This window comes from Drosophila obscura, unplaced genomic scaffold (assembly GCF_018151105.1).
Source record: "Drosophila obscura isolate BZ-5 IFL unplaced genomic scaffold, ASM1815110v1 contig_208, whole genome shotgun sequence".
NCBI classification, from domain to species: domain Eukaryota; kingdom Metazoa; phylum Arthropoda; class Insecta; order Diptera; family Drosophilidae; genus Drosophila; species Drosophila obscura.
Window position 1 is genome coordinate 307,846 of NW_024542799.1, and position 13,337 is coordinate 321,182.

General features: G+C 43.3%; 1 protein-coding gene across 1 annotated transcript in view; it reads right to left on the reverse strand.

Moving 5' to 3' along the window:
• The window catches only part of LOC111079201, a 42,701-nt gene extending 32,056 nt beyond the window's left edge, over positions 1-10,645 (reverse strand). The window contains exon 1 of the mRNA XM_041594148.1: positions 10,531-10,645. Within this exon, the coding sequence (XP_041450082.1) occupies positions 10,531-10,547 (17 nt within the window). The 5' untranslated portion in view covers positions 10,548-10,645. The remainder of the gene's footprint in view (positions 1-10,530) is intronic.
• Between the last annotated feature and the right edge of the window lie 2,692 nt (positions 10,646-13,337).

Here is a 13,337-nt window from a genome sequence, read left to right on the forward strand (position 1 = left end):
TTAGTGGAGGTTACAAATGATTTGGGCGCCCCTTAAATGCTCTAATGGTCTTCGGATTGCAGGCAACTGAGAAATGGCCGCCATTAGCATAAAGTTTTACGACTTTAATGTGCTTTAATGAGTATCTCCAGCAAGAAAATGGGGGAAATTCAGGAAAATGTTAGCCTGCCAGTGGCATTTCGATCACTCAATGAATACTCTAAAGCGATTAAATGTCCTTCCTGAGGATATGCTTTGCAGGTTGCAGGTCTAATTGCTTCTGCAAATTGTTTCCAAATATGCATATCCTGCTTAGGGATAAGTGCTCTTTGCATTTGATTTATGTGCAGTTCCGTTTGTGAAATGTTTGCCATGAAGCTTCAGCTATTCGTTTTATTGAGTTTATTGATTGTCTGGGAAAGTATTTATGAACCCTTGAGGCAGATATTCGCACCCGCTTTACAATAATTGTTCTCGCATGAATTTTGCATCATTTTTATGTGGACCATTTACCCGCCCATTTGACGGGGGAGGTAAGCCCCCGCTCACATCAACTTTTCCACAAGTTTGCTCGGCACTCAGTTGAATTTTCCTAGTTGAAATTTTCCACATTTGCACTTCCATTTCTACTGTGGATGCTGTTTCCGCTGCTTCTCTTTCAATTAAACAAGTTAAATGGGGGGAAAAAAGCGTTGAAAAAAGAAAGGAGAGAAAATGTTGAATGTTGAATGAGTCGAGTGCTTGAAGGGCGTGTCGCATTAATTTTCACGCGAGTGCATATTTGATTTTACTTTATTCATATTTCTGTGCCTCGCAGGACTTGGCTCTGCACTTCTCCGTCTCCGTGTCGCCGTGTCCGTGTATTTGCATAAAGTCGTGCGGGGTTCCTGCTCCTTGGCGTTGACATGCATAAAATTGTAAAAGAACGCTTGACGTTGCCAGACATAATTTATGCCACAGCCTCATGCGTTTTTTTTGCCTTCTTCTTTTGCCGCTGTGCAATGTTGCGTATGCGTAATGTAGCATTAATTGTATTTATTTGCTTTGCTGATTGATTTCATCCGCACTCTACGCTCTTCCTACCGTTCCTAAAACATCCGTTTGAGCTAGACAATTTGGTTTATCAAAGTCATTTGGCTTCTGGCCCCGAGGCATATCCCCGACCACGCCCCCATAAATTAACGCAGACTTAACGAAGCGTTAACACAAAAGAAGGAGCAGCCTCCGCCAAGCAGCTTGTCCTGCGTGCGACAATAAATTTATTGGTTTTATCCTGTTTTATCCGGGGGCAAGGGAATGGGAAAGGGAATGGGAATGGGCCACCCTCCTTTCCAAATGGAGCTTATCGTGACTGCCTCTGTTGTCGCTGTCTCGTCTGTTCATCTCCGGTGAATATATGCAGTAAATTTTTATGTCAAATGAGTTTCGGTGGCTGTTTCCCTTTTCCCTGACAGCCCGTAATATAATTTATGCATAAAATAATGAGGCTATACGAGCAGGAGGAGGAGGAGCAGCAGCAGCAGCAGCGTGCATGTGAGTGAAAAGTTATTAATTGATTTGGCTTTAAAGCTGTTCCATCCAGCACCTCCAATGATCCAGTCATTGAGTGGCGGCGAACGGGAAGTCGTTGAAAAGTTTGCCCGAGGTAGGCAGAAAAAAAAGGGAAAAGTTTTCCCTGCTTTTGCTGCCACTTGAAACCTGAAGCCTGAAGCATGCCTCCTGTTTCGATGGAGGGTTTTCTTAAGATTTTTCGACAATGTGTTAAGTGAAAATTGACACAGGCCAAAGGGGACAGCTTTCCATGATCGAACGCATTTTGAAAGGAGTCCTCAAGGACCCGCACTCACATGTACGAGTATGTAGATGGCTGTATCTGTGGCGGCTTTAAAGTTTTCCTTGTAAAAGTTGTACCATGTTAAGCTGTGAAATTGTTCGCCATTTTGTGGACGCCATTTTGAGTTTTGCGCTTTTTTAATTAAAAAGTGGCCATCTGTCGGTGGGGGTGGGGGGGAAGGAGAACAGGCGACAGCCATTTGAACTTGTTCTTTTGCCTCTTTTCCATTTCCAATCCGAAGTTCTCTGTGTTGCCACTGTTGCGAAAACTTTAGACAAAAAAGTAATTAAAATACGGCAAATATTTGCAGACCGTTCGAATGCAGTTCTCTGGCTAGCCGCCGATTTAAGCCAATTCTGCAAGTAATGCCAAGAACCCAGGGCTGTACCTTGACCGTGTTCCGTATTCCGTATGGCTGTATCTAATACGGAAAAAAACTGAGCAGACTTTCAGCGTTCCGTTCCGTTTCGCTTGCCTGATAAGCGGGCCACATCCGCATCCATTTTGCGAGCTTTCGCTTGTTTGTCATCCTTTTTGCGGTCTCGACTTGTCGCTGGCTCTGCTGATCCTACTCCTGTTCCAGCTACCACTCCCCATACCCGCTTACAAATGCCTTTCATATGATTGCGGCTTTTGCATATTTGCCATGAATACAATTTGCACAAACTCACCGCAAGTCGAGGTTGAATTATGCGTGAATACTCCCAGCTCTGCGGAGTATGTTCTCAGGGGTTGTCTGTCGCCTGAAACCCCCAACCCAGAATCCTAACATCCTAACTCACGTTGTGGCTGTCTACCACAAACTGAGTTACATTCGGTATGTGCAGAATTTAGTTGTCAACCTTGATTCTGGCCAATATATTGAGTCGCAATGTCGGCAAGAATTTTGTTTGCGAGAAGTCACAAGGCTGAACTTAAAGGAATGCAAAGGAATTATTGATGAGGGTTCAAACCATAGGTGGAGCGAGATGAGAGCTTTAAATTTAATTTTATTTTGCTTAAATCGGTTGACGGAATCTTTGAAATATTATAGGTAATCTCTGATATTGGAAGAACATTTACAGATCAAACACCTCGTACACCTAGCCATGTTTAGCCTGTGGTACCTAGTTCTGACCATGTTTACCCTGTAGTACGGGCAGTACCCACACGGTCGCATCTTTAGTAAACTTAAAGAGAGAGAGAGAGAGACCCCAGACGCTGGGTCCCCACACGGAAACCAAAACAGAGAAACATTGCGAAATCGCTTTGAGGCGCCCCACCGGACACCCCAAACAGCCCCCCGCACCAGCAGGCAAACAGCGAGCACGTGTATTTGCCGCATGCTGATTGGCCAACGGCTTTCGCTTTTCGCTTCCGCAGAGAGGAGGCCAGAGTCAGCCGACGACGACAACAGGCACCGAGCATAAGAGAGCGTGCTAAGAGAGCGCCAGATGATGGCCAAGCAAAGTAAGTTAGCCGAAGGTGAGGTATTCTCAGCTCAGTTTAAATGCATTTTATTCTCCTTTGGGTTCTCTTGTTCTCAAGTTTCTGGTACGAAAATCGAATGTTTTGAATTTTTTGTATGTCAGTTTCCCAATTTGAATTTTTCATTTTATTTTATGCATTATTTTAATTTTGAAATGATTTAAACTTTGAAAATATATTTAATTTTATTCTTAATAAATTGAATCAAATTAAATTATATTTTATTTATCATTAATGGATAATTTTTCATTTACTTTAGGGAAAGAAACCCTTAACCCAACTTAACAAAATTTAGATGACTTTGAAATTACTGAAACTATCAATTTTAAAGAATTTTAGCCGCCCTTATTATTTTTCACATGCCTGAATGACTTCAGTTGTTTCAACAAGAGAGCAAGAGACAGAGTGGCCAACTAAATATGCTACCCAAAGAGCGTGCAGACCTCACTCTTTGCATGAAGACACCATGGAAACAAACAGGTTTTCCGAGCGTCAGAGAGAGGAGCCGGAGCCCCCACAGAGAAACAGACACCCTGTATGCTGGCATAGCATTCGGGCCTGGTGCTTGCTTGGGCACTCTTGCCGCTGCCGAGCCAACATCAGTTTTGGGTGGTTCGGCGTTAATCGTGGTTGTTCCGACACAGGCGTATACAATTTGTACGCATCGTCCGCTCAGTTCTGGCGTCGCACTGAAAAACGAAATTCTGTTTCTGTTTCTTGCATACCGGTTGCTTCACGTTCGATTCGCGTTGATTGAGTATTATTGACTGAACAGCGGTTCTAACGCATTGGAATATCTATCGTTTATCCGAGCATAATACAAGTAATTTTCCATTCAATATTTTATTAATAAAATCATGCAGGGCCACATGCCACTCCCGCACCCCTCCATCCAAAAATATTGGTTCTTATTGGTTTGCGTCCGATGCATTCTGGAAAACGGGTTTTACGGCATTCTCCATCTGCATTTGACTTGGGTTCTGTCGGTCTGGTCTGTCTGGGTTTTGTTCGTGACGAAAGTGAAGTTCTCTCCGCGATCATAATCTAAGCAACATTTCCGTTACGTTACCGCAACGACTTGTAGGATATGCAAATAAAGAACGTAAAGCAAAACTTGCGAAAATTTATAACTTAATATTCAAGTAGAATATAACAACAACAACAAAAAACTACCAAAGCCGAAAAAAAAAAACCAAAAACTAAAAGCCAAACATAGCAACAAGTCGGCGCCAGTTGGTCAACTCTCTCAGAGCCCCCCAAAAAGCCAAGTTGTTGAGGCACGGAAAAAAGCGTCGTCTTCATCGGCGTCCGTTTCCAAGAATTGGCAGTTAATTTTTGAAATCACCTCCAACAAAAATACAAAAAAAAAGAACCAAAAAGCATCAGAGAAGGAAAAGAAAGAGAACCGAACCCAAGCGAACTAAAAGCCGTAGGTGTGTTACACCTGTGTCTGTGTCTGTGTGTGTGTGTGTGTGTGTGAGTTTTCGTGTGAGATAACTGTGAAATTATATACCCGACGAGCAGCGGCTGTGACATTCGAGAACTGTTCGAACGCATAGAAATGGAAAGTTTTGCGCATAATGAAAGAATTGCAGAAAATAAGAAAAAATTAAAAAAAAGAGCAGAAAAGATTTTGCAGTTCGCAGCTAAAAAACTGATTACGCGACGCGACGCGACGCGTTCTAGATACATTCTGGGTTGCAGTGCACAATCTCTAGAGAGATCCAAATTCTACATACAATATATGTATGTGTGTGAGTGTGTGTGTGTGTGTGTGTATGTTTGTCTGTGCCTTTGAGTTGAATGTGTGCCAAAAAAAAAAAAGATACGAAAAATTAAAAACCAAAATGAAAACTACCGCCGCCATAGTCGTGTTTATTATTTTTATAAATTATTGCACAACAAAAACAGAAAAGAAAAATGTATTGTTTGATTCGTACCGCTTTTATATGATTCTGGTGAAATGCATCTGAAAGATACATAGTGCCACCGAAGCGGCAGGCACAACACGCATAATCAACGATAAATTTCAGGGCAATGACAAAATTGCTGCTAACTTTAGTTTCGCTTCGTTTCTCACTCTCTGCCTCTGCCGCTGGTCCCCCTTTGTTGTGTCTTTTCGATTGATCATTAATTTCTGTTGTCTCGCGCTTAAAGATACAGAAAACTCTGGGGAAAGGTCCAGCAGCGTATAACTTTCAAGGTTAGTGTCTGTTCTTCTGGCTCGATTATGGATTATGGATTATAGCGCTTAGTCTAATGATCCCCAATGACGGGCTGTCCGGGTCCGGCAAACAAACAAACAAATAAACACAGAGGCAAATGATGGCCGTAGAATGTTGGAAAATATTTCCCCAAAAAAAGTAAAAATCAATGCTGCCCCACAGCCCCCTACTCTACTCTCTCTCCTCCGGCAGCCGCCAGCCCTCTCATTTCGGTTTCGAAATCGTTTCTTCTGCCCAATAGATTTATGTTGTATCTGAATGTTGCTGAGGTGCGTTCTATGGGTCAGAGGAGAGGAGAGCACGGGGTACGCGGAGCTGCGGCGGAGGCGGAGGCACAGGCTGAGTGGCCGCCCCGCTGCTATTTATATCACACATACGCGGGGCTGGCTCTCCTCGCACCAAATGTATCTTATAGATACAGGCAAAAAGTTTTGCATCGCACCCAGCCAGGCAGCCAGGCAGCCAGCCATTCAACCAGCCAGCCGTCTCCTCTCCTTTGCTCTCCCTCGTTTCTGGATGTTGCTGTTGGAATATCTGTCTGGGGCTGTCTGCCCCATAAATATATGGCCACGACAATGGCGAGACACAGAACTCAAATTGTGATGACGATCGCGGATCGCGGACTGCGGATTGCGGTTCGGGACAAAGGAGAGATGTTCTTCGCTCTCTTGGCTCTCATCTAAGGCAGTAGCATGTTGCCTTTCGCGGCAGTTAGTTTCCTTCGAAATCGAAAACACGATTGATGCTTTGGCCATGCCACCACAACCGGACGCCCAGATCGGGTCTGGGGCTCGCATCGGAAGAAGGAGGAGCAGCCACCACAGGAGACAGCGCAGCTGGTCCGTTTTTTTAGGCATCTCTTTTTCTTCTGTTCGCTTGGAATTTGTTTAATTGCTGCTTTGTATCTGTTTATTAGGCAGTTCGCTGAGGAAAAAACATTGCGCGAAACATACTATTCACGCAGATATTTTCCTTTCAAGTTTTCCCGCCTCAATTTCCAAAAAGTGCGCAGCGTTTTTCGAGTAAAATATCAGCCTGCTGCGGGCGACCAGTTTCGTTTTTCTTACTTCGTTTTCAGTGTGTCCCGCCAGTAACTTGCATAATCTGACACTGCAACAACAACAACAACGGCAACGGCAACAGCAACAGCTTGCGGCAAGTGCAGCTTCGTCGGAGGCTGCGGCCGCGGCTGCGCAGTAAATATTTTCAGTTTCAGGCATGACAAAAGCTTCGAAGCGATTCGCTTCATTCGCTGCTACGTAATTGCCAAGTACAAAACTTGAAAAACTGCAAAAAATAAAAGATGCAAGAAGAAATGACTCCCCAGAAGGAAGGAATGGCCGAAGCACCAAATACCCTGGAAGAGCAATAGTTTTTGAAGGCTGCCTTGAAATACATTTTTCAATGAATATTAAACTATAGTCAAAGTCTGTTCTATGCAAGGAAAGACATTAGCATGGCAGGACCACATTATAAATTTACTCGTATTTATGCTAAAATATTTACTTTTCTTCCTTGCAATCAGTCTTCCAAAAGTATGTAGTCTACCCTTTTACAGGGTATCATGAAACTGCAGCTGACTTTTGCGTTGTGTTTTGTTTTGTGGCCATCTCTCTCTTGCTCAGCCAGCCAAGGAGGAATAGTTGCATCCCTCTCTTATACACCTCTCTGACTCATTCTTTCTCCGTCGCTCCTTCTCCCTGTCTCTGTCTCGCTTTGTGCATGCAAGAACCGGAAAGGAAGTGAGCGTGTAAGTTACCAAGACTTTGACTTCGACTTCGACTCCAGCACGAAGTCGAGTCGAGCCCATGGAAACCGGTTCCCAACTCTTGGGCTTGAATGCTTCTTGGAAGCACGTCGTCATCGTCAGCAGCCTCGCGAGTCGCCAGTCATTCACTTGCAGGGCGATACGGGTTTCTAATTGTTGTTGTTGTTGTTGCTGCTGCTGTTGCTGTTGTTGCTGTTGCTGTTGCTGTGCAGTCGCTGTTGCAGTTGCAGTGGCCTGCCGTTGATAGTGCGGGCGAAAGAACAAAACGGAATCGAGAGAGAGAACACTGCTCGAAGCAGAAGAACGACAGGCAGGGAGCAATGCGAAACCGATAGTTTGTACGTAAGCCAGAAGATAGAAGAATCCGAAAAGAGTCATGCGTAGAGTAGGGGCAGCACTGCGGTTCGTGGCAGGGGGGCGGCCAGCTAGGGCAGAGCAGTGGCTGGTGGTTCCAGGGTGGGTGTTAAGTGCACTGCTGCTGCCGCTGTGCTTTCTGTCGCTCTGTCTCCCTTCTTCCTTTCTCTGGATGGGTCTTTCGAACAACGCATGTGCAGACCGCTTTGGAGGTACTTGAACCTTATTGTTCATGCACGTACATATACATACATACATTTGTGTGTGTAAATCTATGTGCCACAAAATGGCGTCGAGACTAGAGCTAGTGTACCTTGGCCACCAGTTTGGATGATATATGACTGTGGGCGAGGGCTGCACCATTGCTGCAGTAAATTGGAGCAAGACAAAGGAAACTTAAGCTTGGAAACAATTTAGAAGTATTCTTAGGGATATCAGATCTCCATTCTGTGCAAACTAGAAGTTGCAGGAGACTCTAGAGTACATCCATTATCGCCTTAAATAGTTGATTCTTACTTTCAAAGAGGTGTGTGTTCCATTTATCTATTCAGAAGCAACTATTAAAGTAACTTTTAGGGTCAAGCGCCCCTAATCCCCATGTGAATGCGGCGACTGACCTTAAACCAAAGCTGATTTATGTCGCTCCCCGAAAAGTGTCAACTGCTGCTGCTGTTGCTGCTGCCCCAACCTCAACCCAATGCCCTCCATTCGGAGGCGGCATCAGCTGTTGGCAATTTGAACTCAATCGACACCCAAATTGATAACTTAATGCGAGACAGAGAGAAACAATCACTGGAGAGAGAGAGGGTGAGAGAGAGGGGGGCAAGAGAGTGTCGATGGGACTTTTAAAAAGTTGACTCCAGCATATTTATTCATTGGAGACCAGGCACCAGGCAATCCGAGGAGACGCCACAAAAGCCAAAAAGGAGGCAGATAAACAAACGAAGCAACAACTAAAGGCGGCTGTTTTCAGTTGTTGTTTTTGTTAGTTGTTGTTGCTGTTGCTGTTGCGCTTTGGCTGCTTTGTCATTTACACGCGTAAACGTCCATGACCCTCTGGCCTGGCTTTGAACTGACTTGAGACTTCAGAGGAGGCCTCAGAGGCTGCAAAACAAAGACAACTGAAGAAGAGCCGGATAGACACATAAACAGATGGAGATAAAGAGACCCAGACGGAGAGAGTGGGAGAAAAAAATATATATATTGGCAAAGAGAGACAGAGAGAGGATGGTGGTAACCAGCTCTTAATTTTAAGTTTAAGTTTTCGGGTAGACTTAATCAAAACATCACCATACACAGTACAGTGAAACCTCTGCAAAAAAGAACATTAAAATGCTCTTCTGTAACTGTCCCATAGAAAACGCAAATCGACAATTGATTTCAATTAAAGTGCAGACATTTGCTCCACAAAAACAAATGCCACAAATAAATTAAATTACGAATTCAATGAGCAAACAGCGACACGTGTGGGTAGATGGATTCAAATTCAAAGTCAATCAACCCATACATATTTATATATTGATACCTTTGATCAGCGGGGTGGTTGGGGTGTCATCGCTCCAAGAGTTTGTCTAGTCAAATGGTGAGTCAATCGTAAGCAGCTCGTGATTAGCATGGGGCATGGTGAATGGGGCTTCCAGGGAATTCAAAAGCTGACTCAAAATCAGCGACTTAATGACTCACTTTATAGATAGATAGATAGATCGATAGACGACGCGACGTTTGATTACAAAATATAAGTATACACAAAGCTCAAACTGAAGCTCCAATGGCTTTCTACTTTTCTAATCTATTAAAGTATTATGTTCTCTCATCTCCACTTGCAGATACCACACCACACCGCACCGCACCACACCGCATCGTGAATTGGCAGTGAATGTGAATGGGCAGATTTCATAATAAAACGCAAGAGAAAAGCGCCTAAAGAATCGCTGGTCCAACTGACGCAATTCAATTTGCTGAACATCGGGAACCGCAAGCTCATAAATTGAGATTAAGCAAGAGAGCTTGGGGAGAGTGTAGTGAGCGTGGCGGAGCTAAGCGGAGCAGAGAGGGGCAACCCCAGAAACATAGCAAATCAATCACAGAGCGAGCGCTCGTCGCCCCCCCAGCAATTTGCATGAGCCAAAGCAAAGGCATTATCCAGCAACAGCAGCAACAGCAGCAGCAGCAACAGAATAAGCAGAAACCTCAGATACAGCCACAACAGCAGCCAAAGCGTCGGCCAAGTGGCGTTTTGTGGCAATTGCGCCATCAGCTGCACAAGCGTAGCACGAGGAAGATGAAAACCATCTCATGATACTACAAGTGGTCCGAATCGGTGCTATTGAACTATCTGAGAATGCCATCGACGCCGTACGATCTGGTGCAGGACGATCAGGATCTGCGAGTGCCCCTTCATGCAGAGCAGGCCTTCTTCCATGGCATCACATTTCAGGCAAAGGTGAGTTCTATTTTTATTTCTAAGTATCTTTCGAAGCGTTTTTCGGGGAACTCTTGAGACAAGTATTTTGTGCCATCTTTATGACCATCGTTGAAGCGTTTTTTTTTTTAATGTTTTCTCTTAAATTTTAATGGAATTCGATGACTAAGAAGTCTAAAAGTATCAATAAATATTTTAACTATTTGCTTAGGGCAATAAAATTGCTAAAAACTAATTTAAAATACAGTCTGGATTATCTGCTGCTTCTATTTCTTACGATATTTGGAGAGAAGCGATGAAATTGTCTTTATTTTCCGCCAACTTAAGCTGTCCCTGAGCTTTTAAGCCATCTTTCAAAGAGTCATTTGTGACTAAGAAGATTCAGTGTAAATTAAGATAAGAATATACGTACATACATATGTATGTATGTATGTATGAGAGGTATTTATTTTGAGATACAGAATTGTTGGTATGTACTTACGTGGAATTTCTTTGCATGCTTCAAGTTTCTGGCATCTTCTTCAATAAATTTGCTGAACATTCTTCCAAAAATATTTGCGAACTGGAATTTCCGTTGCATTAATCATTGAAGAGATTTTCCCTGTAATTAAATACGTACATATTAATAAAACAACAAGAGAGAAAATATTTTATAAATAGGTATAGATTGTCCCAGCTCAAAATCCTCTTTATTCTGACTCCATTTAATTAAGCTTCATTTGGTTTAATTTTATTTGTGGTACTTGGGCAAATAAACTATTCTAAATAATTTGCAAATGCAATTAAACATTTGTGACATGTGTATGACCGGCTTCATAACCAATTCTGCAGCTGTTTGTTGTTGCGGTTGTTGCACTTATGTGGATTGTTGCAGTTGTATATTATACCCTTAAAGAGGGTACTTTAATTTTGCAGTGCAGAAAAAGAAACTTCTGCAATCAGTGCCAAGCCAAAACATCCCAAGATTGGATTACTGTTCCATCATACGATAGAAGAGATAAATAATATATCTATTCCAGTCAGCACAGAGTGGAATACACCAACATACAGCTGGGAGGGTATCTAAAGCTTCGGCCTGTCTAGCCACAGCGTTTCTCTCTGGCTGTTGTTGTTGCTGCAGCCGCTGCGGTTGACGGAAGCAGCAAATAAAGAGTTTTCCACGTTAACAGTCGGCAACAACAAGCAAAGAGTTAGTCAACTGTCACAACTCCAAACTCTCAACTCTCGTTATGTGGTTGTTGTTGTTGTTCTTGGTGTTGCTACAGATACACACACACACATGCAGTGGGGAAAATGGTAAACAAATTTTTCATTTCCATACACGTTTGTGTGTGGTGTGCGTGTTTGTGTAGGTGTGTGTGTGTAGTGTGTATCGTGTTCAATTATTCAGCATCGTATTTTGAGCATTTGTTTAGTTTTGTGTGCGTTTTTTCTCTGACGTTGTTGGTGTTTTGGTTTCTTTTTCGGCTTCTGTTTATTATTTTTGTTCAATGTGTGGAAATTGTTTGCGTGCCAAACTTTGCTCACTGTTGGGGTGTTGGTGTTGCTGTTGCTGTTGCTGCTGTTCTTGCTGTTGTATCTGCTGTTCTTTTGATTTCAATTTTGATTTGATCAGTTACATGCGGTTGACCAAAATTTCAATTAATTTCACCTGAAAGATTGATGAGCTGTGGCAACAGGCAGATCCCCCCCCCCCCCCCAACTGGAGGGGAAAACCTGTGTTGTGGCAAGTTCATGACTTCCTTGCCGCCTGGGCATTGACTTTGCCCCTTTTTACATGCTCAATTTTGTATGCAAATGATTTGAACATTAGTCGCATCATTCTCACGTACCGAGCAAGAGTCAGAGACATTGTCTGTATAGCATTTTGCATACTTGATTTCATTGTGTGGCAAGCAAGGCATTGCACTTGCCGCTGGAGTTGCCACTGGAGCTGCTGCTGCTGCAACTGCAATTAAATTCACTCAATTCTGTATGCCAAATTGTGGAGGGAAACCAATCGCTGGAGTTTGCTGCTTGAAGAGAGGTTTTTCTTTTTCTTTTTCCTTTTCCTTTAACTTTTCTCGCCGCTGCACTCCACCGTGCACGTGCTGTAGTTTTTCTCCACCCCCATTGAAAACTTCAATGTTATTTGCATATTTCCATAAACAAAACAGCACCAAAACCAACGAAATAAAAGCCACAAAAATACAAGAAGGACGAACCCCTGATGCCCTTCCTATAGGCTCTGTGATAATAGAAACTTACAACATGTATGGCACTAAGGTTATGATCTCTGTTAGGGTATACAAAACTTTTGCACTTTGTTATGCTTTTGCACTTTTTTTGTTTTTGGTTTTTTTTTCGCTTTGTTTGTGCTTTTGCTTCAGCTGCAGCTTCATCGTTTGTTTGTTTGTATATTTGTTTTGGGTTTGCTTTTGGCTGGGTCTCACTTTTGGCCAAAAAGAAACAACGGTGGATACCGTTACCTACCGATGCTGCTGCTGCTGCTGCTGCTATATGGTTGGCTGGCCTAACCCAAATACGAATACGAATCTGAGTATGAGGAGCAGCAGCAGGGACTGTCTCGTTGTTTGTGCTTTGTCAGCGTACTGATTCATCTGACTGAGTGAAGAGAAAGAGCTTCCAGAATTATGGGAATTATGAGTCACTGGATCTTCGATTGGGTACTTAATTTCCAAGAGTGTGTGTTTGTCCTGATGCCCCACTAAAACCTCAGACTGGTGGGGCTTCCTGACATCTCCTGCTTCTCGTACTCCTTCCGCTTCTCCTGCTTAGATTAATTGAATTTCACGCTTTGATTTCGCGAATTGCCTTGTCGACTCTTGCCACTGCCACCACCAAGCACCGCCTTTGGGCCCTGCCGCATAAATCTTTCAAAAGGTGTATAAATTATTCGCTCACGCACGATGCCTGGCGCCGACGGGTTTTTTTTTTTGCTTTATCGCACTCTTTTTTTTTGTGTATATTTTTTGTTATGTTTCGCGCCTGGCGCATACTGCGTATGCTTAACGCGGGAGCTTAGTCCCTGATTTCGTTTCGCTATTCGTGGCGGTTTTCGGGTTGCCAGCAGCTCTATCAATTATTTATGTGATTGCATCCGATTCAAGGCGATTTATTTTAGCTTAACAACTTTCGACTTCCGCTGGCATTTGGGAAATTTTTGGGCTCAGGGTTCATCAATTATTACAAAGAAATGGACGATTTTCCATCTATCTATATGTTGGGTTAAGTTTGGTGCCTGCTCAGCGTTAGTTTCGTTTTGTGGCAAACTTTATTGAGTGGAAA